Raw genomic sequence first — 26839 nt, forward strand, 5'->3', positions numbered from 1 at the left:
CCCCTACTCTTTGATTTTTGAACATTAAACCAACTCTGCAATTTTAGGATGAACCCACCCTACTTGGTCATGTTGTGTTATCCTTTTTTATGCCATTGAATTCAGTTTGCTGAAGTTTTGTTTAGTTGTGTTTTTTTTTTTTTTTTTTTTTTTTTGCTTCTATATACATGGGAGATATTAGTCTATAGTTTTGTTTCTGGTAATATCTTTGGCTTTGGGATTAGGGTAATACTGGCCTCATAGAATGAGTTGGGAAGTATTCCCTTTTCTTCAACATCTTGGGAAAACTTTGTGTAGAATTAAGATTATTTCTTCCATCTATAAAATTAGTACAAATACTAATTTCTAGAGAGTTAGTATTATTTATTTTAGCTATGTAGGCCTGGAATTTTTGTGTGGGAAGGTTTTTAAGTATAATTTCAGCTTTTTAAATAGATATTAGACTTTTTAGGTTATCTACTCTTTTGTGATCTGTGGTAATTTATGTCTTTCAAGGAATTTGTCCATTTTATCTATGTCGTGGAATTTATTGACATGAAGTTATTATTGTTCATAATAATCTATTTTTATCATTTTTTTCCCACTTCAGATGTAATATGTTATAGTCATAACAAGGTTTGACTTGTCACAAAACATTGTGAATACTCAGTCATCACACTTATGAACTATATAAAAAGACCTCCTTTTATCCTGTATACCTGTAGAATATGTGGGAATGTCAACGCTGTATTCCTGATATTGATAATCGATAATTTGTCTTTTCTTCTTTTTTTAACTGATTAATGTAGCTAAAGCTTAGTCCATTCTATTGGTTTTCTGAGAACCAGCCTTTGCTTTATTTGATTCTCTCTATTGTTTTCTTCTTTTCTAGTTCATTGTTTCTTGCCTCGGTCTTTATTACTTTCTTTAGTCTGCTTTATGTTTGCCTTGTTCTTTCATTTCTAGGTTTGTAAGGTAGAAGCTGAGATCACTGATATGAGACCTTTTTTTCTTTTTTATTTTTTTCCTTCTTTTCAAAGATTTTATTTATTCATTTCACAGACAGAGATCACAAGTAGGCAGAGAGACAGACAGAGAAAGGGTAGGAAGCAGGCTCCCCACTTTGCAGAGAGCCCAATGCAGGGCTCAATCCCAGGACCCTGGGATCATGACCTGAGCCGAAGGCAGAGGCTTTAACCCACTGAGCCACCCAGGCACCCCGAGACCTTTTTTTCTAATAGAGACATTTAGTGCTATAAGTGTTCCTTTAAGTACTGCATTAATGGCATCTACAAATTCTGATAATGTTGTTTTCATTTTCATTAGGTTCAAAATACTTCTCAATTTCTCTTTTGATTTCTTCTTAAATTTGCCAATTATTTTTTTTTTTTTAAGATTTTATTTATTTACTTGTCTGAGAGAGAGAGACGGCACAAGCGGGGGTGGGGGGGGCGGGAAGCAGACTCCCCGCTGAACAATTAGCCCAATGGAGGACTCAATTCCAGGACCTGGGATCATGACCTGAGCTGAAGACGGATGCTTAACCCATTGAGCAACCTGGGAGCCCCTAATCTGCCAGTTATTACAGAAAGGTGTTGTTAGCTTCCAAATAGTTGGGGACTTTCCAAGGATCTTTTTATTATTGATTGCTAATTTAATTTTTCTGTGGTCAAAACATCGGTTGTATGACTTGAATCCTATTGAATTTTATTGAGTCTACGACCCAAAAGAGTTCTCTGTGCATTTGAGAAGAATGTGTATTCTGCTACTGATTGGGTGTTGTATGAATGTCAGGTCAAGTAATTAATAGTATTATTTAAATTTTCTATATCCATACTGATTTTTTGCATACATGATTTAGCAATTATTGAGATAGGAGTGTTAAAATTTCTGACTATAATTCTGGATTCATCTATTTCTTTGTACAGTGTTATCAGTTTTAACTTCATTTATTTTAAAGCACTAATATTAGGTTCATAAATGTTTAAGACACTTCTTTCCTCTTGATGAATTGTCCCCTTTATAAAATGACCTTCTTGATCCCTGGTTAATATTCTTTGGTCTGAAATTTAGTTTGTTTGATTTTAAAGTAGTTAATCTCATTTTTCATTTGGCTACTGTTAGCATAGTTTCATTCTTTTCATCCTTTCACTTTTAACTTATTTACTATATTATCTTTTTTTTTAAGATTTTCTTCATTTTTATTCATTTATTAGACAGAAAGAGAGAGAACACAAGCAGAAGCAGAGGGAGAAGCGGGATCCCCACAGAGCAGGCGGAGTCCAACGTGGGACTCTATCCCAGAACTCTGGGATCATGACCCCAGGTAGAGGCAGTCGCTTAACCACCTGAGACACCCAGGTGCCCCAATATATTGTCTTTATATTTAAAGTGCACTTTTTATAGGCAGCATATGGTTGGGGCTTGCTTTTTTATTCATCCTCACTGTGCTGCTTACACCATTTACATTTAATTTGAGATAGTAGTTAGATTTGGTGTTTGTTTTCTATTTGTCCTGCTTGTTATTTGTTTTCACTTTCCTGGTTTCCTACTTTCTTTTGGACTAATCAAGTTACTTCTTGACTTGATTTTATCTCCTTTGTTGCTTTATTAATTATAATTCTTTATTTTGTTATGTTAGTGGTTGCTTAAGGTTTATAGCATATATATTTATCTATCATAGTGTATCTTAAAATGATCTTATGCTATTTCACACATAATATAAGAAGTTGACAATATATACTTTCATTTATCCCTTTATGGCCTATATGATGTTGTCATGTATTTTATTTTTCATTTCTACAAATTTAATTTGAGTCTTCCTTTATATTTTCTGTGTCTCTAACTTTTTGAATGTATGGAATGCAGTTATAATAATTGTCTTAATGTTCTTTTCTGGATTGCTTTTCACTAATTATTCTTCCTCCTACTGATTGTATTTTCTTGATCTTTGCATAATTAATAATCTTTGTTTGGATGCTAGACATTGTGAATTTTACCTCTTTCAGTATTATTTTTATAACTCTACAAATCTTTTGCTTTGTTCTAGGAGATACTTAAATTATAGAGTATCTCAAAAACTGTGGTTGTAGATATTTTGTTTATTGTTTTGTTTTGTTTTAGATACTTTAGTTGGGATGATACATCTTGTCCTTATTTGTTCTTCTTGGTTGAAAGGGGAAGTCAGGTCATTGCTTTTTTTCCTCTTTGAGATTTAATCTTTTCTCTTTTATTTTCACTTTTTTGAGAGTAAAATGTCAAGTTGTAAAATTATTCAAGGAACACCTGTATACACTTCATCTAGATTCATCAGTTGTTAGCATTTTGCCACATTTATGCATGTTTTCTCTCCCTCGCTCTCTCACATGTAGACTTTAACTGAACCACTTGAAAGAAAATACAGACATCATGATAATCATTAAATAATTCTTGAGAATAAAGTCACTTTCCTATATAACTATAATACAGTGATCAAATTCAAGAAAGAGCATAGAGGAAGAAGCAGAAATTGCCTTTTATTTTAAAGATCTTATTTATTTATGTATTTATTTTGAGAGAAAGAGAGCAGGGAGAGGGGCAAAGGGAGAGGGATAGAATCTCAAGCAGACTCTACCCTGAGAATGGAGCCTAATGTAGGGCTCAATCTCATGACCTTGAGATCCTGACCTGAGTCAAAATTAAGAGGCAGTAACTGACTGAACCATCTAGGGACTCCCAGAAATTGCCTTTTAAAGGCTGGGTTCAGAAATAAATAAATAAGTAAATAAGTAAATAAATAAATGTATTATGTACGTAGGTATGCTGGGTTCAGAATTGGCACTCCCTTACTTCTACTCTATTCCATTTGTCAAAGTAGTCATAGGCTAACCCAGATTTACACGGAAGGGAAATATGCACCCATTTTTCACCCAGAGGAATGTCAAAGAATTCCAGACTACTTTTAATCCTATCACACTGTATATATTCACTTCCTATTGCCTCAGTAACATACTTTGCAGCAACTTTTTTTCAGTCCAGAAATTCATGTATCAAATCTCTTTAGTCTCCTTTATTCTAAAAACAGTTTTTAAAATTTTTCTTGTCTTTTATTACATTGAAATTTTTGAGGTGTGCAGACCAGTTTTTTCATAGAATGCCCCTTAATTTGGGCTTATCTGTTTCCTCATGATTAAATTCCAATTCTGTATTTTTGGCAGGAATACAATAAAGGTGATGTCATGTCCTTAGAATCACCTCACCTGTGATGCCAATTTGTACTACTGGTGAACTTAACTTTGAGTACTTGATTAAGGTGGTACCTGCCAGACTTCTCCAAAGTACTGGTACTCTATTTCCATCTTAATTGGTAAGTAATCTCCAAGAATGTCCTTTTATCTTCTTTTCCTTTAAATTAAAAAAAAAAAAAAAGTCCTGTATTCTGTCTTAGAGAATCCCTTAATCTGTGGTGTATCAGTTCTTCTGACTGTCACTTAAGTGTGACCTCCTACTTGTGGCAATTTTGTTATTGCTGTTACCTTGCATTTGTGTGAATCTTATGAGACTGAATCAAGCGGTTTCTTGTGAATTTCTATTGCTTCTGCTTAGAGCACGGGAGACTTGGAAACTCTTTAAAGGCCCAGTTCTCCTGCTTAGAATTCAGTGACTCAGTTCTGGTTCTTCCCATGGTTTGTTCCTTCTAGGATGGGGTAATTCTTGGAGAATCTCTTACTTTCCCGAGCGTAGTAGGGTACCCTGGAGAATCTGGCCTGCTATCTTGCCTGCCTAAGCAGAAAAAAACACCATGATTTTTCATTTAAATCTTTAGTTATAAATATGGTTCTGTCTTGACTTTATGTTATGGTATCTCGGAAAAAGTTAGGATTCCTCACAATTTATTCAGTTAATATTCTTAATCGTCCTGCGAAATGGGAAAGACATGTAAATTGGTGCATTATGTAGTTGAGAAAACTGAAAGCTCTCAGAGTGATGTAAGGTAAGTTTACTAATAATCTCTGAAGCCTCAGTTTCCTCCTCATCTGTAAAACCAGAACTAACCATCTCTTTGAACTAACTGATACTCTATGAGCATTTACCGGGATGAATGTGGGAAGCACCGAGCACCTAGCTCAGTATTATTAGCAACAAGGCTTTAAGAGCCCTCAAAAGACAACATGTCCACCCCTCTTTCTCCCTCCCAGTTCTTCCAACGCCCGGTGGGGTCCGTCTGGCTGGGGGCGGAGCGCCACGCTTGCAGAGACACCGGTAGACCCGCCCCCAGGACCCGGCCGACGCGACTCTCGGGGCGGGCAGGGGGCGGAGCCCGTACTCGGGAACCTCCTCCTGGGCGGCGGGGCGGCCCCCATGGCCCCTCTAGCCTCCTCCCCTTTATCCGGGAGGCGCTCACGGCGGCCGCGTCTGCGGTGAGTACGCGGGGCCTGGGCTCCGCGGCCGCCTGGGACGCGCAGTCCGGGGCGGAGTGTGTGTGTTTTGGGGGGGTGGGTGGGGGGGGTGGGGAGGTGCGGTCGCGGGCGCGGCGTGGGCATCGCCGTGGGGCGCACCGGGCTGGGTCCCGCGCTGGGGCTGGGTGCGCGGGGAGCCGGCGCGGCCCGGCGCGGTGGGGGCCGTCTGGCCTCTGCCCCAGCGGTGGGGCCGGACTGGGGGCCTGCGGAGGCTCAGGTGCCCCGCGCCACCCAGGCGCTCCCTGTGCTGTCGGCTGGGGAGGGCGGGTATCGGGGGGGCCGGCGGCAGGTCAGGCGAGCTGCTGCCAAGTGGGGAGAGATTCAGGGGTCACCTCACGAATCTGGGGTCGGCCTCCATCACCTCTTTTGCCGCGGGCGCATCTACGTGGAAAAGCCCCTTCCTCCTTGGAGTCCTTTTTCCCAGGGTTTCTCCTAGGAAACCGATCAGCTGATCCCAGCCTGGGGCCTGCTGTGGCCCGCGAGTTGTCAGAGTCACCTGGATTTTAAAGTACTTCAGGGACACCTGCCCGGAGTCGGGCTCTCAGTCCATCCCCCGTCTTTCGGTCGGTGTCAGTAGATCGGTGTTCTGTTAGATAAGGGCGAACTCTAGTTTGAAAAGAATGGAAAAGTCCAGGAAGACTGGGACTGAGAAAAGGCCTTTGGATTGCTAGCTTTAGGAGAACAATTATCAACAAAGTGGGCGTGCGTTGGGTTGCAAAATGATCTAGAGTGGGGGAGGGTTGAGGACCTGGAGGCGCTCAGGGCCCTTGGAGGGTTCTGCAGCCCTTTGGTGATGAAAAGGAGGAGCAAGAAAATAGTAATTTGAGGATTGACGAGAGGGGAGGGAGTATGTGTGTTTTAATTTTTTAATTTCTAAGTTTTTTAAGACAGGAAGATAACATGTTGGAGATGCAAGAAAGTCAAGGAATCTTGGATAGGAATGTATATTATTTAGGGCCCAGGCTGAGATATAGGGCTTAAAAAGAGGGGTGGAGTGCAATCCTAGGCGGGAGGGCTGGGCAGGAGTGTTGGAATGTGTCTCTAGGGGAGCAGATAATGCTCCATTGGACCATAGTTTATCTTTTTTGGAATTTTATCTTCTAGAGCAAGATTAGCCTTTAAACCCCACAAAATTGCAAAAATTTTCAGGTTCCTGTCTGTGTGCCTTGATCAGATTAGAAACATCTGTTAGAGAGAAGTACTGAATTGTTTGACCATGTAATCTTGGAGGGGGGTAAAACGAGCTCTGTTACTGTATTTTATATACTCCTTGATAGAGTAAGTATTTAGTATATACTTTAAACTGAGCTGATAATAATGGGTGCTTTTTCCAGAGATGCATACAAATAATTTGAGAGCTAACCATCTCTTCGATGATCTTTTATTCAGAGTGGGAACATCAAAAGCAAATCAGTGGTGGTTTTGTTCTCTTTTTTAAGCCATCAAGGGACAGTGGTATCTCAAACATACCTAGGTTCCTGTTGAAAATGAGATTCCCTAACATCACCTCAAACCCTTGAAATAAAAGTGTCTGGCAGTAGAACCTAGGAAAAGGAATTTCAAACTGAGACTGCAGTATTCTCTGGCATTGAAAATTATTGAAAGCCTCTGAGGTTTGTTGTTGTTTTTTTTTTTTTTTTTGCTTTGTGTGTGTGTGTGTGTGTGTGTGTGTGTGTGTTTAGATTTGGGCATGTTGGGGCCTCTTTAGAACAGATCTTCTTTAGCACAGATCTTCTTAAAAGTTATATGAATGAATTGCTGCCAGACTTACACAACTGAAAGTTATAATCCTGTCTATTGTGTTATCTCTAAATTTTAATGTATTTTGAAGGGACTCTATATAGTCATTTTATCAGAAAAAACCAACATACAGGGGAAAAAACACAGTTTCCCTAATCTTATCATTGACAAACAACCACCAGTCACGCCTTTTGGCATTTTATATATAAAAGACATATACGCCATACATAGAATAATTGGAACTGTATATGTATGTTTTTATATTCTGGGTTGGTTTTTTTTTTTTTTTCACTTTGCTATCATGAGCACTTTCCCATGTAGTTAAGTTTGTTTGTTTGTTTGTTTTTGTTTTTATTTTATTATTTATTTATTTATATTTTTATTTGACAGAGATCACAAGTAGGCAGAGAGGCAGGCAGAGAGAGAGAGGAAGGGAAGCAGACTCCCTGCTGAGCAGAGAGCCCGACGCGGGACTCGATCCCAGGACCCTGAGATCATGACCCGAGCCGAAGGCAGCGGCTTAACCCACTGAGCCACCCAGGCGCCCTGTTTTTGTTTTTAAAGATTTTATTTATTTATTTGAGAGAAAGAGTGAGAGAGGGAAAGGGTGTGTGCACAAATGGTGTGTGGCCAGGGAGAGAGAGAAGCAGACTCACCGCTGAGCAGGGAGCCCTGTTTGGGGCTCAATACCAGGACCCTGAGATCATGCCCTGAGCAGAAGACAGAGGCTCAACCAGCTGAGCCACCCAGGTGTCCCCCATGTGGTTAAGTTTTTTAAACTCTTTTTAAATAAAAGCATATGTTCCAGCATATGGAGGTACTGTAATTAATTAAATCAGCTTCGTATTGTTAACATTCTGATTCTTTTCAGTTTTGGGTTATTTTTATAATGTTGGCTTGAATATTGTGGTCTGCCTTTCTGATTGTTTTCTTAGAATAAGTTACTAAATGATGGAATCGAAAGCGATTCAAATGCATTTTAACAGTCTCATTTTTAAGTAATCTGTACAGCGGTGTGGGGCTTGAACTCACAACCCTGAGATTAAGAGTCACATGCTCTACTGGCTGAGCCAGCCAGGCGCCCCTCACAGATCTTCTTACTGCTTGTCTTCACTAGAAGGAAAATGAACATTTCTGAAGGATCTCTTACATTCTAGGCCCGTTCTCTCATTTCAGTGGTTCTCAAATTTTAATGGGTAGAAGAATCACCTGGGGAGCTTGTTAAAAATTCATTTTTCTGAGTCCCACGCCTAGGTGTTCTGACCCATTAGCTCTGGAGTAGGGCCCAGAAGCCTGCAATTTTAACAGATTTCCCACTGTATTTGCTGGGGGCATACTTGGAACCACATGTTAAACATGCTTTTTAAATAAATGCCAGGGGCCCCTGGGTGGCTCAGTCGATTAAGAGGCTGCCTTTGTCATGGGTGATGGGTGATGGGTCCTGGGATCGAGCTCCCTGTCAGGCTCCCTGCTCAGCGGGGAGCCTGCTTCTCCTTCTTCCTCTGCCTTCTGCTCTCCCTGCGTGTGCTCTTTCTCTGTCAAGTAAATAAATAAAATCTTTTAAAAAAATTAAATAAATGGCAAAGTAGACTCAGAAATTTTGTTCACTTGCCCAAGCCATTCATGCGTCTGGTAACAAAATTTGAAGTCAGCTCTTTGTGACTTCAGAGCCTTGTTTTTCCCATTTCCTTAGGCCTTGTCAAGCCTTCTCATTGGTGTGCCCCTAATGACTGCAGAAAGGGAACTCTGACCCACCCCTCCCCTCCAGGCTCTCTGCCGTACCTGAACTTGACTCCCAAGTATACCTTGAATCTCCATTAAACTTCCCCATCAGAAATTCTTTTGGATTCTGTTAGGCTGTGTAACATATGCTATATAAGACAACTTTAGTCTTTTGCTACAAATTTACATTTACTTCGTGTTTCCTGACCATTTGGGGGCAACTCTTGCTGCTCTAAAATGGGTAATGCAGGGTTATCAGGCAGCTCTTGCCTGCAGTTGAGGGCTCTGGTCCAGTGTGCCCCGTGTCTTAAGAATGGGAGGGACAGTCAAATGGGAAGGGACAGCCTGATTCCTTTCAGAATCAGGAGGGAGAAGCACTGCTTTTGAATATTCAGCAGAAAGTAGTGGGCATGACCAAGAGAAAGTACCATTTATTAGAGAGGAAGCTCTTTACCCTTAGAAAAGTGATGGTGTTAGTAAATATAAGGGAGCTAGCGTGGGGGTGAGCTTTTTTCAGTTTTTAAATGTTCCCATAATGGAATTTTAGACCCATTTAATTTTTTCCCTTTTCTTTTAAAATTTTTAAAAAGATTTTATTTATTTATTTAACAGAAAGAGAGAGCACACAAGCAGGGGGAGAGTCACGCAGAGGGAGAGGGAGAAGCAGGCTTCTTGCTGAGCAAGGAGCCCAACATGTGGGACTGGATTTCAGGACCCTGGGATCATGACCTGAGCCGAAGGCAGCCACCTAACTGACTGAGCCATCCAGGCTCCCCAGTTTTTTCTTCTTTCTTAATGTTTATTTTTTCTTACATCCCACCCCCTATCCTGTCTCATCAGTTTTTAGAAGTTGCCTGGAGTGATGGTGAGACCGTATGTATTTCAACTAGTATATTCTAGATAGTCAGTAGTTATTTACCAAATTCAGCACTGCTATGTGTCAGGTCAGTTTGAGGTCTAGGAATACAAAAAAACAGTGATTCTCTTTGAGAATGAAGTTAATTTTACTGTCCTATGTTGACTTGGGTTATAGTCAGTCTGACTTTTAAAATTTTAACTTTTAATTAAGTTTAGACTTAGAGAAAAGTTTCAAACATGGTACAGAGAAACTCTCAACTTCCCTTAATATTAGACCATTACATAACCATGGCTCAATTATCAGTACTATTAACTGAACTCCAGATATTGTTTGAATTTCATTAACTTACCTGCTAATAATTTTTTTGTTGTTTTTATGATATTCTCTCCAGAATCCTACATTGCATTTAGTTATTTCTCCTTAGTCTCTTCCATCTGAGACAGTTCCTCAGTTTTTCCTTGTCTTTCATTACTTTGACCATTTTCAAGAGTGCTGATTAGTTATTTTGGGGAATTTAAAAGATCATTGATTCGTGAGGTTGATAGGTCATATCATTGGTAATAGTGAAGGTGAAATCTGTGTTTCTCCACTGTCTTTCCCTGGGAAACTAGTAATTATCTTGGGCGACATACTTTGAGACTATACAAATTCTGTATATCCTGTTTATCCTCAGATTTTCACCTACTCATGTTAATACCCATTGACGGATCTTGTCTGCAACAGTTCTTACAGTAGTGTTTGCCTAGTGGTGATTATTTTTCCATCTCCTGCTTCCTTATTAGTTGAGAGGTTCCTGGAAGAACTACCCTTTTCCTCCCTTTTATTTATTTGATCATTTGTATCAGTATGGACTCAAGGATATTCATTCTTTTTCTGTGGGTTAACATACAATGCCATCATTATTTTCTTGCTCAAATGCTTCCAGTTTTGATCATTCAGAGCTTAGTCTTTGAGTTTAAATGGTTTGTACTTGTAAGTGGCTGTCATCCTTACATTCCCCCCTCTTACCCCCACCCAGGGAACCACTGGGGTCTGGGCAGTGATCACCCAGAAGCCGGGTAGAAGAGATGAATACCACAGGCCCAAAGAAGGTAGGACAATGTGTGTGCAAACACAGCTCTCAGGAACTCCATGGGGGTAAGAGGAATAGCAAAATATCAGCCTTTCCCCTTTGATGCTCCAGAGGCCCAAGGCAGTAGGATCACTTGCCTGGGGCTGCATCATGCCCACTCTGAGATGCCTTGTGCTTGCAGATGGCTTTGGAAACCACATGGGTTTGGAAGGCTCAGTTGGCACTCTTAGCTGCTAAATGAAGACCACACCCTTTCTTCCTGGTGCATAAATGTGTAGTAGTAAATATTTATGAAGTGACACCTGGTATCCTCCCTCCTGCCCCCATGATACAAAAATGTGTATATGTGGAGATTCTCCAAAAGTGGTATTTAGTGCTCATGCTGATTTATCTTTTGTTAATGGCTTATCTTCTTTGCTAGATATATTTGTTTCATTATTAGGGGAAATTTCAAGCATACACGAAAGTAGAGAGAAAAGGAAAATGAACCCTTAGGTACCTGTTACCTAGTTTCAATACATCTCAGTATTTTGCCAATCTACTTTCATTTATTCCTCCATTTTCAGGGGATGGGGCTGGCATATTTTAAAACAAACAGTCATCAAAGTCTAAGAAAGGATTGAAATAAACTCTGTGTGTAAGGACGCTACCTTAACTCCCTTTTTTATCCCCTCGTGCCTATAACTATGCCTGTTAATAGCAGATGCTCAGAAAGGACTGGTTGCATTGGGAGTAGGAAAAAGAAAACGTGTGAAAACATCATTTTGAACTATAGGGCTGACTTCTAGGAAATACTTCTTGCCCTAAAATAACTTCTTTCACATTACCTGAATTTACTGTCTACAGTCAGAATTTTCCTATCACTTTTTTCACTGAAAAAGAAAACTCTTTCCAAGGGGAGGTTCAGGGTCTCTCAATTACTTATATGTTACTATAAATAAGTCTCATCTAGTGACATTTTCCCAAACATTAGCCAAGAGTTACCAGCCTTCAAAAGAACTTTCTTTTTTCTTTTTCTTTTTTTTTAAATATTTTAGTTACTTATTTGATAGAGAGAGACACAGTGAGAGAGGGAACACAGCAGGGGGAGTGGGAGAGGGAGAAACAGGCTTCCCACTGAGCAGGGAGCCTGATGCGGGGCTGGATCCCAGGACCCTGGGATCATGACCCAAGCCGAAGGCAGATGCCTAGCCCACTGAGCCACCCAGGTGCCCCCAAAAGAACTTTCTTTTGAAAATCATTATTTTTTCAATTGTAAAGGTACTAGAAACCCATTAAAAGAGAAGTAGGAAATAACAGAGAAATGGAAAATAAAAATTAGCTGTGTGTCAACATGTAATTCCATGTTAATGTTAATGTAACATTATCATGGTTAGCGGTCTGGTAAAGTTTGCGCATGAATCACATTGGTAAACAGCTTGAATGATTACTATGTTCCTGGGAATGTACCAGGTGTGTTTGGGTGTATTCTCTCATTAAATTTTTAACGGCAACATTTTTTTTAAAGATTTTATTTATTTATTCGACAGAGAGCACAGAAGCAGGGGGAGTGGCAGGCAGAGGGAGGGAGAAGCAGGTTCCCCACTGAGTGAGCCCGATGTGGGGCTCGATCCCAGGACCCCGGGATCATGACTTGAGCGGAAGGCAGATGCTTAGCTGACTGAGCCACCCGGGTGCCCCTCTTATGGCAACGTTTTAAGATGTGTGTGTGTGTGTGTGTGTGTGTGTGTGTGTGTGTGTGTGTGTATTTATGTTTGACAGCTTGATAAACATGGTGAGAGGGATTGCCTTCAGTCACTTGGCCCATAAGCAGGCTGGGTGGGAGCTCTCTCTTGAAAGACTGTTGGATGGATGTCACAGACCCTTCACACCTCACATTTTTACTCCCAGGAACCAAGGAGACCTTACACGTCAGCTTCCTTCATGCTGGCTCCCTAGACAGTCGGTTTTGAGAATGGCACTAAGACTTAGAAAAAGGGGGAAGTGATTATTTTTAACTAGATCCACTCAAGAAGCCACGTTACCAGTGAAGCTCTAAGTAATCCTTAAGAATGACCCCTTGCTTTTATAATACATTTTCTTTTCTTTGGCCAAATTCCATGGGCTGCAGTTTAGCAATATTTGTCTACGATTTTTCCCAGCTTGCTCCTGGTTGGGTGGAGGTTAAATCTCTCTAAGCCATTCTTCCTCCTACTATAACAGGACAGGGTGCTGGACTTCTGGTCCTTTCTGCTTTTAACACTGTATAACCTCTGTGGTCGGAAGTCTCTTCAGCCAGGGGACTGTTCCTCTCTAAGCAGCTCTTAGAAGAACAATGTTCTCAGTCTAAATTTTCCAAGAATGAGATGGAAGTGTTGAATCACTGTATTGTATACCTGAAACTAATATTACACTGTGTGTTAACTAACTGGAATTTAAATAAAGAAGAAAAACACTATTGCTGATTCCAGCAGTTAAGCCCCCCGCAGTTAAGTGCCCAAGAGGTTGTCTGATTGGCCCCAGGAACCTGCAGACTTCCTGGAGGGAAGAGAACAGATGCAGGAAGCTCATGAACATGGCGCCAAGGAAAGGGACAGGGGTTAAGGAGAGACGGGAGGAAGCCAGAGGGAACTCTGCATATTTCAAGGGTTAGCGTTGGGTGCGGCTAGGACCTAGGTGAGGAGAGAGATTGGAATGCCTATGTGAAGGTAATCGTGGAAAGCTTTGGGCCCGGCCTCGCAGACTCAGACCCCAGCTCCACCACTTACTAGTTGTGTGGTGGAGGGCAAGTTCCTTAATCTCTCTAAACCTTCGTTTTTCTCCTCTGTAAAATGAAGAGATTAATGATTCTTACCTCGCAAGGTTGAGAATGAGAATTAGGTAAATTAATACAAGCGATTTAACCCCAGTGCATGCCACAGAGTAAATACACCAATAAATCACCCTTCTTACTAGCCGTTATTACTGCCTTCAGCATCAATTTCTTGTGATACTTTCGCAAGACCCTAAACACGGGCCATACTGTTTAATTGCTTCCTGAGTCAAATCTTCTCTTATGTGGCTTGACCCAGGGACCTGACCTCCCTTTATAACATTGAATCTGGTGAGAAATGCTTTCTAGGTATCCTTTGAACTAACCTAGAGCTAAATTTTTGGAATACAACCATTCAGTAAGTAGGGGACTATCTTGAGAGGTGCAAAGCTTGTTTTGTTTTTGTTTTTCACAGTGAATTACCACATCCTTATGTCTAATTTGAAAAAGCGAACACTGGCACCTGGGTGGCTCAGTGGATAAAGCGTCTGCCTTGGCCTCAGGTCATGATCACGGGGTCCTGGGATCCAGCCCCACGTTGGTCTCCCTGTTCAATGGGGGAGTTTGCTTTGTCCTCTGCTACCACCACCCTGGTTTCTGCTCTGTGTGTTCTCTCTCTCTCATTCTCTCCCTCTCAAATAAATAAAATCTTAAAACAAAACTCAACAAAAAACCAGTTTAAAAACTGTTTTTATTATGAAAAGACTGAAGTACATGGTACAAAAATTGCAAAAATAAAAGAAAAATACTGTTGGCTAATCCCATACTCCTAATGCAATTATTGTTAGCTTTGGGCTATATTTCTATATATTTTATTTCTGTAATTTTAGTGGTAGTCATATATACATACAGCGTTTGTTTCTGTTTTCCTTTTTATTATTTAAGATTTAATCATACCTGTTTTCATGTCATTGCTTGGCACAGAAAATATTTTGGTCTCCCTTCTATCCGTTTAACTAAGGGTATGTTTGGCTATGAAGACGGTCACTGCCCTGGCTTTCTTTAGCATTTTCTGCACCCTTGTGATAACACGCTTAGAATTTGAGAAGAGAGGTGATTTTGACAATGGAGGGAGGATGTGGGGGGAATTGCTGGCTGTCCCCACGGTGGGGTGCTTGCCAAGGAGCCTTCATCATCTTCGTGCCTTCACTATGGCCCAGGGTGGGCCCTCTCCTTTGTGGCCTCTGAAACTGGATAATTAAGTGCATAGCTGCCTCGCAGAGGTGAATTCATACGATCTCACCACACGCTTGCACAGTATGAAATCAGAATGGCAGTTCGTCAGCTGACAGTGAGAATAGTATAATAGCATGATGCTTGTGGGAGCCACCTGGTGTGTCTACCTGTTGGCCAGCCTTGATCTCAAATCACTTAATGGACGTAATATGCCAACAACAGCAGTGATGTTGTGACACTTAGTTGGTGCTCACTATGCATCAGAGGGGGGCTGACACTGCATGTTAATACATGAGGTCTTTCAGTCTCACCATAACCTCTCCGGGGAGGTACTGTTTTTATCCCCATTTTACAGGTGAGGAGACTAAGGCTCAGTTAAGTGACAGGCTTGAGGTGTCATGGCTGATATGTGGTGGAGCTGTCGTTTCTGTCTAAATTCAAACCCCTTATCATAAACGCTGCACTGTAGTCTGCCTGTTAGTCATACGGATTACCGAGCCCGTGTCAACATCCTCTTATGTTTCTTGCCCTCACCTGCAACCTGTTGGGATGTGCCTTGTGCCAGTGCCTCGTTGTGAATATAACATTTATAGCTGAAACAGCTTTGGTTTTTATTGCCTGTTGTTGAGGAACAAGTTTTTCTAGCTGTCACAGAGAAGAGCTTTTGTCTTTTTTCTTATTTTCTCTTTGGGTCAAAATAAAAGATTTTACATGTTTTTACCTTTTCTTCCTTTTTCTTTTTTTAAGATTTTATTTATTTGTCAGAGAGAGAGAGAGAGCACAATCAAGGGAAATGGTGGAGGGAGAGGGAGAATTTGGTTCCCTGCTGAGAGTGTAAGCCCGATTCGGGGCTCGATCCCAGTACCCTGGGATTATGACCTGGGCCGAATCGAAGGTAGAGGCTTTACTGACTGAGCCACCCAGACATCCCTGTCAACCTTATCTTAAAGTTGTGCTAGGAAGGGGCCATTAAAGAAAAAATGGGGGGGGGCAATATTTTGGGCTGTGCCCCCCTCAGAGCTGAGGAGGCATTCGCGGTCTCTTCTTTACCTTCGTCTCCTGTGTAACATCTGGAAACGCCTTTCTTCTTGGAAGACAGACAGCCTGGGTGGTAACCTGGAGAGGATTCCTGGGGTGTATAGATGGTCGGAACCCTCTAGCCCTGAAATCTCTGATTTTCTGACATCCAAGCCCCCATTGGAGTGTTCCCATTATTGTTAGTCAAGACCCACTGGGGATAGGTTTTCAGTCTCTGCTGGTGTGTATCATTGAGGATAGGATTTCCATGTGAAACAACATGTCTTTGTGATTGCCTTTCAGAGGCTGCTGGAACAGAACTACTGAGCAAAAGCGGGTGTCCTGTCCCTGGTTGTTGCCAAATTTGCCATTGGCTTGGGAAAGTAGAGCTTGAAGCTTCCCGCCTGCAGTGAAGCCGAGAGAGATACATACTGCTCACAGTATAACAGACATGCGCTACCTGCTGACTTTCCACCTCTCCTACAAAGTCCGGTTACTGTTGCTTTTTCTCCTGTGCCTGACCGTGGTGGGTTGGGCCGCCAGTAACTACTTTGTGGGGGCTATTCAAGACATTCCTAAAGCAAAGGACTTCATGGCTAATTTCAACAAGGTCCTGGTTTGGGGGAAGGAAGAAACTCTGACTAAAGAAAACTCTGTGGAAAAAGCAGACTTGGATGACTGCCCTTCTGTGTCTCCGCACCTCAGTAAGGCTTTGCGTGTTTTCTTTTTTACAAGTGCTGTGTAGACTTTTTAGTTAAAGTAACGTTTCTACAGAAATACACAAAAATCAGCAGCGTGCAGCTTGGTGAAGTTACGCAAAATGAACCGATGTGTATGATAGGGGTGTAAATTAAGAAATGGAATCCTCTAGAACCCTGGAAATTCTCATGCTTCTTTCAGTCATGACCCTTACTTCAAGATTCCAACACCAGGCATTTTCCTGTTTTTTAAACTTTACATCATCAGAAACATGCACTGTGGTCTCTCCTGTGTCTGGCTTCTGTTGTTCAGTGTTGTGTATGTGAGGTGTATCCATAGTGCTGTGTGCACGCCATCTTCCATTATATGAATATGCCCAGTTTTACTACCAAGCTGCTGGAGCCTCAGACCCACATGTCAGTGGACTGTATTTAGTTTACAAGTCTGCCAGATGAACTGGGGGTCCGTTGATCTAGGCTGGTGGCTCTGCTCCATGGGTCTCATGTTCTCCTCCTGGGAAAATAGAGCTATTTTCCAGTGAGCTAGCTTGGGTCTGTCCTTCTCCTGGCATCCACAGAGCACAGGTGGAGAAATCCACTCCTGTCACATCTGTGAACATTCCCTTGGCCAAAAGTATAGAGTCAAGGGAAGGACCGAGTGGGTTTTTCATGGTTGTCTTTAGTGTTTCTTTCTTTCTTTAATAACGTTCTGATTCCCCTTGGTGTCTTGCCTTTCTATTTAAATTAACAGCAAGTTGGTGTTATTGAACATGTTGATTAGAGAGGGAAAACTCCACAGAGATATTAGAAATAACCCACAGAGATTCTATGAGGCCTCTGATTCTCCAGACTGTCAAAGTGCTTGTAGTTCTCCAGATATTCCTCCGAGCCTTAAATTGTTTCCTCTTTCCAGAATGCCTTTTCTCAATCTATGATTGCCTGGTGGATTTCTCTTTGATCATCAAAAATCCAATTTAGATGACTTCTCTCTCAGAGAAGTCCATACACTAAAGCAGCCCTCCGTGGGGTGGCTTCTTGCTCTTAGCTGCAGAAACACCTGCAGACCTTCTTTCCTAATTGAATCCCAGTATTGTACCATGTTCCTGTTGTCATACTGCTTCCCTTTAACTCAGTCTTGGAAAAACCAAATATTATTTCTGATCATGGGGTCCTGATCGTGCTGTGAGGGAGATTATTTTGCTCATAAGTGATACAAGTTTAGATGGGAGAATGGGTTGTTAAAAGGCAGATCTGACTGTGTTATCTCCCTTGTTCAAAATTCTCACAACATATTTAAACAATAAAAGTGTTCCTAAAAAGAGATGGGCAGTGACCCAGTACGGAGGAATTACCTGGATTGAGAGGGTGACAGAAGTAGTGATGAATTACGACGGACCGAGAAGGGACAGAATTTGAGAAGATGCTATGCGCAGGGTGGGGAGGCTGATAGAGGAAGCAGAAGCAGGCCCCGTAGGAGGTTAGGGCTCCTACAAAGTTAAGACAGGGAGAAAGTGAGCAAGGGGACTAAGTTGGTATCAGACCTGTTGCAGGGGGCTCTTTCAGGGGTCAAAAATGGAGGTTTCGGTTGACTCAGATGGTGGGTTTGTTCACAGGCCACATAGGAAGCCTTCTCAACACCATCCCCTCCCAGCAGCTCTGGTAGCTTGCCTTTCATGCAACTCATTTTCTTTTCTTTTTTCTTTTTTTTAAGATTTTATTTATTTATTTGTCAGAGAGAGAGCCCACTCATACAAGCAGGGGGAGGAGCAGAGGCAGAGAGAGAAGCAGTCTCCCTGCCGAGCAAGGAGCCCCGGGACTCAATCCCAAGACCCTGGGATCATGACCTAAGCCGAAAGCATCAGCTTAACTGACTGAGCCATCCAGGCATCCCCATGCAACTCATTTTCCTACTGGTGGCTTTTCAGGCATCGCTGCCTGCCAGCTCTGCGCCTCACACCTTCAGGAAAGGCTCTTCCTTACGGGACAGTTAGTCTCTCTAGGCAGCTGGAAGCAGTTATTTGCCCTTGGTGCTGCTGGGCTGAGCCTTTGAACTGCTTCAGGGACCCTGGCGCCTCGCCTAAGCAGCCATGACCAGGCAGGGGTGGTCCCACGGAGCAAGGCATGGGGGCTCACACATTGGGAGGGCCGGTGACTGCCTTGCTCCAGAGAGGAGTGCACAACATGCCAGCATCTGCAGATGTATATGGAGTTTCAAAAATGCATGGCTGAGTTCTCTGACTGGAGTTCTGCCTCCTCTCTCACCAGTCAGTATTTGCTCTTAATTCAGATTGAGGATGAGGGCTGGTGGCTTTGGCCTGATCTGTAAAGCCTTGCACGAGGTTGGTTACTGTGCATGGCCTTGGCTTTTATCCACTCGTTATGTTCAGACTCAATGGGCAAATGCGGTATTGGGGGCATCTGTTACCATGGCCCAGAGGAGAGTTAGGGTGTTGTGTCTACATGCTGCTGTTGGGTGAGGCGTGAGGCTGGTTGCTGTTTGCTTTCGTGGTTTTACCTTCAATGAGCTAGGATAGCTTCCTGGAGCTCAGGGACAGAGTGGGAGAATGGCCTTGCCCATGAGCTTGATCCCATGGAGTACTCCTGATTTGTAAGGGACTTTACCCTCCTTTGGAATTTTGAGAAGGAAACAAGGATTTGAGCAATTTGAAGTTACTTAGTCTAGCCCTGACCTCTGCTCTTTACCAGAGCCGTAGGGACAGAATGCTATCTCCCCCTCACAGATGAGTCGCATACCCAGAGTCGGTTACCCAGCTGCAAGAGAATGCTCTTATGTGTCATTTACATCCTTTTGCAGCTGGGAACCTGGGTCACATGACTCTGGTTACAGTTCATGACCGAACGAGCCTTTAAAGTAATAATAATAAAAGCCAGCACTCCTCTGGTCCTCACGGTGTGGCCAGATAGTGTTCTAAGTGCATTATGTAAGTGCTCATGTTACCTCTATCAGCCCTTGATGAGATAGCCACGGTTATTTCCTGTGTTGTGTTTCTACTGCAGAGGGCCCGAACAAGCTCGTTTTCAAACCAGACCTCACTCTGGAGGAAGTGGCGGCAAAAAATCCCCAAGTGCACAGAGGCCGGCATCACCCTGAGGAATGTAAGGCCTTACAGCGGGTCGCCATCCTCATTCCTCACCGGAACAGAGAGAAACACCTGATGTACCTGCTTGAACACCTTCACCCCTTCCTGCAGAGACAGCAGCTGGACTATGGTGTCTACGTCATCCACCAGGTGAGTGGTCTGGTCAGCCCTCCCCCCGCATCCTCCTCTCTCTGGGGTGAGACTGAGGGACTTGGCCATTTGTGTCTCTTGGGTAAAAGGAGCGACAAACTCATCAAAGAACAGGTCTCCTACCTCACTTATCCATGAAAGGTGTAAGGGAAATTCTTGTCTCTGAATGTGGAATAATCAGACTAAATGCTGGGATATTTTACTGCTTCTTAAATGAACCTCTGGAGGAAGTCTGTTTTGTTTAGTTTTGTTTTGTCTCATTTTGTTTTTGTGTGTGAGCCCTTCTATGTTGGCCAATGACTGCCCGAAGATTTTCCCTGGAGATTTGCCTTATATTTCCTCCTGCCTTTGCTATATACTACACGATGAGATATTGGAATTATTTTTCATTATTGAGCATGGCTAATCAGTGGGAATGTAGGCAGAGGATCTCACAGGTTACTGTGTTAATAGCCATGGGGTTCTATAACTGTCTCCATCTTTCTGCCTATAACTCTTATTATATATAACAGATATGTTTAGTTTTCACTTTCTTGACTCCCTTATTTGGCTTCCAGAAGCATGATTCAGTAGGAGCACAGTAAGTGATAAGCTAGGGTGCTTTTGAAGAATTTAGCTCTAAGTAGAGAGGCCAATGAAGATGCCTGTATTTGGTATTAATGTTTATTGAAATAAGAGGCATCAACTTAAATACCCATTTCTAGCTTTCCCAGATTGTCCCACACCATTCAAATAATTCCCTTTAAAACCTCATAAATGCCAAAAGTGTAAGCAAAATCATTCACTACATATTTAATATTTCATAGCTGGTTGTATTTGTTTTAGGAAACCTTTGACCAAAGTCAGAGGATATAATTTTGCAATATATACTTTAAAGTAAATGGGGGCTCTTGAAATCAATGTGCATATATAATATGACCATTTTTTAGGATTTGAAACAAAATTTTACTATTAGTGGATTATAATTTTTAAAAAGATTTTATTTATTTGTTTGTTTTTTGAGAGAGGAGAGCGAGCGAGCTCAGGGGAGGTAGGTAGAGAGGGGGAGGAGGAAGAGAGAATCTCCAGCAGACCCCTTGCTGAACACGGAGCCTGAAGTCCAACTCAGTCTCAGGACCCTGAGATCATGACCTGAGCTGAAGCCAATAATTGGACATTTAACTGACTGAGCCACCCAGACGCCCCATAATTATTTTTCTTTTTAACACTGTTGTTCATTCTCAGGTCCTACTCAGGACATCAACCCCCAATGTACAGTATATTTGTGACTAGAAAAATATGTCTGCTTGGTGTTACTCTTTTCAGGAAAATACTTTAGTCACTTTTGAGAAATGCCTGGATTTTCTTTATGATAAACCGTTTATTAAAGTGGAATTTATTCTTAAGGGTTATGATCCACACAGCCATGAGAAAATTAATCCTGTAGGGGCGCCTGGGTGGCTCAGTGGGTTAAAGCCTCTGCCTTCGGCTCAGGTCATGATCTCAGGGTCCTGGCATTGAGCCCCGCATGGGGCTCTCTGCTCAGCGGGGTACCTGCTTCCTCCTCTCTCTGCCTACTGTGATCTCTGTCTGTCAAATAAATAAAAAAATCTTTAAAAAAAAAGAAAAGAAAATTAATCCTGTAAAATCTTCTTCATGCTATAGTTTTGTTCATATTGCTGTTTGAATTGTATTCTCTTCTTACCCAGTGATGAATCCCTTTTATGAGGTCACTATGAGGATTGCCTTTTTTTTTTTTTTTTTAAAGATTTTATTTATTTATTTGAGAAAGAGAGAGAGAGAGGGAGAGCAAGCTGGGGGGTGGGAAGTAAAGGGAGAGGGTCAAGCAGGCTCAGGGCAGGGCTCCACGTGGGGCTTGATCCCAGGATCTTGACATCATGACCGGGGCCAAAATCAAGGGACTGACACAACTGACTGAGCCACCCAGGTGCCCTGAGGATAATCTTCTGCAATTAAGGATTAAAACAGGCTTCTCTTACAGTGATTCCAGGAAACTTCTAAGTAGCTTAGAAATACTAGCGATAACCTCTGTTTATAGGTCGGGATTTCTTGGTCTTTTCTGGTAAGCACCTTCTCTTGTTAGTGTAAATTTGTTACGTAGGGTAAGATTGGGATCAGCTGGCAGTTAGTAAAGCAGTGATACTAATTGGCATGACTTATATATAAAAAAGGTTTATACTTTTATGTGGAATAAATAAATGAATGTTTTAAAAAAATTTTTTGTTATTTTTATTTGTAGTTTAAAACATGACCTTTTTTAAAATTATGAAATATACATAAAATTTAGTATCTTAACTTTTTTTTTCCCCCTTGATCAGATGATTTTAGTGAGGGGCTTCAGAGCAAGGTCAGTGGGCTGGGAGAATGGTGAGATCCGATGTCTTCAGTCCTGTCAGGATCTCACCCCGGTTCACAGTCACTAAAAGTGCATCTTAACTATTTTTCAATATATTAGTTGAGTCGTGTGAAGTATATTCACATTATCATGTAACCACTCTGTAAACATTTCTCACATTGCAAAACTGAAACTACGTACCCATTCAACAACAATTCTCCACTTTAAGGCACGTTTGTCACTTTGGGGATATAAGCATATATGACAGAATGAAAAAAAAAAAAAAAGAAACAAATGGTCTTTATTGTTACTGCATCAGATCTTTACTTGGGAAAAATAATTCCAGCTCCTGCCTCAGAGCTGGAGAGGGGCACAGTGTGAAACCTTAATCTCTTCCGCTTTCCAAGTTTTAATTTCTGCATCTGTAGGCTGGAAGTAAAAAGTTTAATCGAGCCAAACTCTTGAACGTGGGCTATCTAGAAGCTCTCAAGGATGAAAATTGGGACTGCTTTATATTCCACGATGTGGACCTGGTGCCCGAGAACGACTTGAACCTCTATAAATGTGAGGAGCAGCCCAAGCATCTGGTGGTCGGCAGGAACAGCACAGGGTACAGGTAAGCAGGAAGGTGGCGCTGCCCATGGCTTACTCAGGCCAAGAAGCTCGCTCTGTTGTCATCAGGGTTGTGTGGGACATCGCGTCCGGACTGTTGCAGGAAAACGAGGAATAGGAAAAATAATCCATGACCCATCACTTAAGTTCAGAACAGGAATCACAAGGGTCTTGGCAGAGGATGAAAGACAGCAGGGAAAGAACAGGAGAGGGAAAGCTATCCAAGCATTGCAAATGACAGCCAGCCCCACCCACAGCACTCCCGTCCTGGAACTTCTGCCAGCAAGTCCACGCTAAGTCGCACTCAAGGTACTTGTGTGGTTGTCCCTGACTTGCCCTCCCAGGAGGCGACAAGAGTGTGCCCCTTACGTCAACTTTTAGGCCTCTGTTGTGAGACTGTGACATTTCTTTTTCAGACTGTAGCATCTTCCCAGGTTTCTGAGGGAGAATGGGGAGGGGCATGGCCACAGACTAGTCTGTTCAAGGGCCAGGACTCCCAGGATAAGTTTCTGACTCTCAAAGCCATTGTGAGAATTGCTTAGGTCACATTTTTCTTCTTTTTTGGGGCAAGATTTATTTATTTATTTGACAGATAGTGAGCACAAGCAGGGGGAGCAGCAGGCCAGAGAGAGAGAGAAGCAGGCTCCCCGATGAGCAAGCAGCCCATGTGGGATTCGATCCCAGGACCCTGGGATCATGACCTGAGCTGAAGGCAGACGCTTAACCAACTGAGCCTCCTGGACACTGCAGCTCCGATCATTCCTGTCTTTACTTCTGCCCACTGTCTTCCAGTAGAGGCTTAGCTGTTTTTCATCTTACTTCATACCAGTTCCTATTCAAGCACAACCAAGAAGAAACGATGACCAAAAAAATTCCCCATAAATAAAACTGTATGTTTGCTTATGTGTGTGCATGTTTCCCCATCTGCTTGCCCCAGGCCCTGCCATTCCAGTGTGCTCATGTCTGTGGTGCTTACTGTGCTGGGGGGCATGAGACCAGTTTGAATAAGGCTGGTGCCTGCCCTCAGAGAGCTCGCTATGGCGCGCTGGTGTGGGGGACACCAGCTGCCATGGAGATGCATCAGTTTTGCACTTCTGCCAATCTAGCTGTAAACAGTTGGTCATGATGGGGAGAGAGGAGGAGACAGGGAGAGAGTTACGCAATTACAACCCAGGAGATTGCACCATTGTCTACTCCAGGAGGGAGCAAAGGGAGCGAGAGATGGAAATCACGAAATCCCTTGATAACGCACTTAATCTGAGTTTCCATGCTGCTCAAATTGTGTAGGTCACTTTGGACTCTAAGAGATTTCTAAGTGTAACATCGCAAGTAATTTTTGCCTTAGGTGCTGACTTCACACCGAGTCCCTCTGTGAACTGTGGGATAGAAACAAATACCTAGAACAAGCTACAGTGGGTGAGCACGGCAAGGTCTTTAAAGAAACACCTACAGAAGGGTTTAAAAGCTCTTCCCCAGGGAATGTGGCCCCTTCATTGTGTACGACAATGGGAGCTTCCTAGCGGAGTTCTAAGACCTGGAAAAGAGAGCACATGGCATGGTCTTGGGGGAAATGCAGGTATTTATGAGTGCTCAAACATGAATGTCTGGGATGGTAGAGGGAGGAGGGGCAAAGATGGGGGCAGGGAGGGGCTGGATTAGGCAGGCCTGGTTCCGGCAGCTAAGGAATTTGAATTTCTAATGGAGGGGACTGAGGGGCTTCTGATACCTGGATCCAGCTGAAGAATGAGCGAGGAGCTCAGTGCAGCTGGCCTTTAGTGTGTCGGGTGGAGCAAGGCAGAGGGGAGAAGCCGAGAGGGGAGATGCCATGCTTGTAAGAGAATTGCAGGAGTTTTTCCCTTGAGGAATTTTATCATGATCCTTACCTGGAGATTTTGCTTTCTGGTCTCCTTGAGCCACTTGTGCATGAAAGAAAGCAGCCTATTATAGCGGGGACCTTGGTGCTTTCAGAAGCGTGTCAACAGTCTACAGAAAATTAGTAAGATCATCACCGTGTAGAACACAGAACACCTGTACTTTGGACCTTCCATAGATAACTTCCTGTGGCCCAGTTCTTTCTACACATTTGTGTCAAGAAATTACAACCACACAGCATTGTTTTGTTGTTGTTTATTGTTGGAGTGCAGATACACAGGATTGTTTAAAGGATTTTTATTGGGATTCTAGATTTTTTTTTTTTTTAAATGCAGCTGGACCACAAGAAACTGAGTTCTTGGGTCTCCTGCTGGAAGTTAATTTTGTGTAAAACTTTAGTTGCCACAGTCAGCAGTTTCATCAGATGTTGCTCACTCTAAAAACAGCCTCTGCGTGAATCTTGGTATTTGATTTGCTACCGTCACTGGCCAGACATTTCCTTTGTAACTAGATATTAGAAAGCCTTTCTGTTCTTTGAGTAACTGGCAGGGTTTTCTTAATATGAATCAGGTGATTGAGTGTGTCTTCTCTTTTGATCTGGATGTAGGAAGCTCTGAACCAAAGCCATGGCCGCCTTTTAGAAGCTGAAAAAAATCTTATTTGTAGATCAGAGTTCTAATATATTTCCTGTTTTAATCTTAGATTCTGTTTGAACTTCTCCTGTCCCGGGTGTTTGTCATTTCTGTTTTTCTACTTTATCGTATGTATCGTGTAAACCACCTCATCCTTTGTGGCCCAAGTAATGGAGGAGTTGCCCTTACCCCCCTCCCCTACTCCTTACCTTGCTATTTTGGGCAAAATCCCTCTGGTTGCAGGCCGGAGGGCAGGTGGGGTTACAGGCAGCTAAATGTCTGCTCTCTTGGCCACTATGTTCCACTGGGTCACAGAGCTTGAAACACGTGATTTAATCTTGGCAACGGCCACCCCATGAGTGTGATGAGAAGTGCAAGAAAAGTTTTCACTTCACCCACACACAGAGGAAAGAACTTACAGGAACCTGCCCCCACTGTCTCAGACTCTGATGAGATCAGACGTAAATCTTGTTTATCTCACTGACTGTGGATCACTGATGAGGCCTTGGACCAGCCTGCCACACGTTTGACTGCAAAGAATTGCTTTGGTACCTGACTGCTTTGTGCAAGGATGCTGCTGTTATTTTAGGGCTATATTTTCCCCACCTTTGGGCCTTATAGCCCTTTAAAAATAAATAAAACTTCTGGGCCAGTTAAGTGATTATGCTTTTCCCGGTAAGAAGAAAAACCAAAAGCAGAGATTGACAAACACGTAGATATTTGCCATTTAGGAAACAGTTGAGAAACTGAGAGTTCCTCACCCTTCGTTCAGGCTGCTGTCCTTGTTTGCCTCCCACTGTGGCTAATGGCTCTCGGGGTGCTCCCAGACAGCCCGCGTTCGCCCCTCTCTTCACTCATCCTTGTGGCGTTCTGGCCGTAGGAGTTTCCCCATGTTCCTGCCTGTTGAACCCTCACTGGCCCACCTGCCGCTGCATGGCATCACCTTCCTCAGGACCCTGATGACCCTCGTGTCTTGTGTTAGACTGGAAGCTCTTTCAGGGCAGGGCCCCGCTGTTCCTGTGTCTAGCTCTCCGTCTTGCACACAGTGGCTGCTGGTTACTTAATCAATCACGGTCAGGTCAGTAATGGTTGTTTGCTCCTGGTGACCCATCGTGGGTGCCTGGCAGACCGTGTCTGGGCAGTGCTGTTCCTCAGTGTCCCGATGAAGCTGCTGGTCTGAAGGGCGTTGAGGATGCCTTCCCAGGGGCGCCAGGGTGGCTCAGTCCGCTAAACGTGGGCCTTCAGCTCAGGTCATGATCCCCCGCATTGGGCTCCCTGCTCAGTGGGGAGCCTGCTTCTCCCTCTCCTTCCTGCTCATGCTCTCTCTTGCTATCTCTCTCTCTCTCTCCCTCCTCAAATAAATAAATAAAATCTTAAAAAAAAAAAAAAAAAAGAACACCTTCCCAGTCAGAGGCCGGCAGCCATGGCAACAAGTCACAGCAGCCTATGTCTTGGCCAGTAACAGCTGCCTTCTGAGCACTTTATTCCTGTTTCTTATTTTAAGTTGTGATACCATTTTCTAGGATTTTAGGTTGCGGGGTTACAAGTAAATCTATTCCCATTGTGGGTTAAGCAGACCCTCCCCATTTATACTCAGAACACAGAAGCCAACAGCCGAACGACAGATGAGACTTTGAGACACACC

At 42.9% G+C, this 26839-nt stretch overlaps 1 protein-coding gene, 1 long non-coding RNA gene and 1 pseudogene across 5 annotated transcripts in view; 1 reads left to right on the forward strand and 2 right to left on the reverse strand.

The window, feature by feature from the left end:
• Window positions 1-583: 583 nt before the first annotated feature.
• On the reverse strand, window positions 584-679 carry LOC116581881 (annotated as a pseudogene).
• A 4580-nt stretch (window positions 680-5259) lies between these two features.
• Window positions 5260-26839, forward strand: part of B4GALT4 (beta-1,4-galactosyltransferase 4) — a 29026-nt gene continuing 7446 nt past the window's right edge. The window contains exons 1-4 of one of the 4 annotated variants that reach the window (XM_032347966.1): window positions 5260-5378; window positions 16098-16498; window positions 19511-19743; window positions 22507-22694. In XM_032347966.1, the coding sequence (XP_032203857.1) occupies window positions 16246-16498; window positions 19511-19743; window positions 22507-22694 (674 nt within the window). In that variant the 5' untranslated portion in view covers window positions 5260-5378; window positions 16098-16245. The other 3 variants (XM_032347975.1, XM_032347952.1, XM_032347959.1) reach the window with 3 other exon arrangements.
• Window positions 22690-25629, reverse strand: LOC116593678. The gene is made up of 3 exons (XR_004286932.1): window positions 25404-25629; window positions 24574-24673; window positions 22690-22784 (listed from the first exon to the last, which is right to left on the reverse strand). It is a non-coding gene; the product is annotated as an uncharacterized LOC116593678 (long non-coding RNA).

The sequence above is a fragment of the Mustela erminea genome, chromosome 1, assembly GCF_009829155.1.
Source record: "Mustela erminea isolate mMusErm1 chromosome 1, mMusErm1.Pri, whole genome shotgun sequence".
Lineage (NCBI taxonomy): Eukaryota > Metazoa > Chordata > Mammalia > Carnivora > Mustelidae > Mustela > Mustela erminea.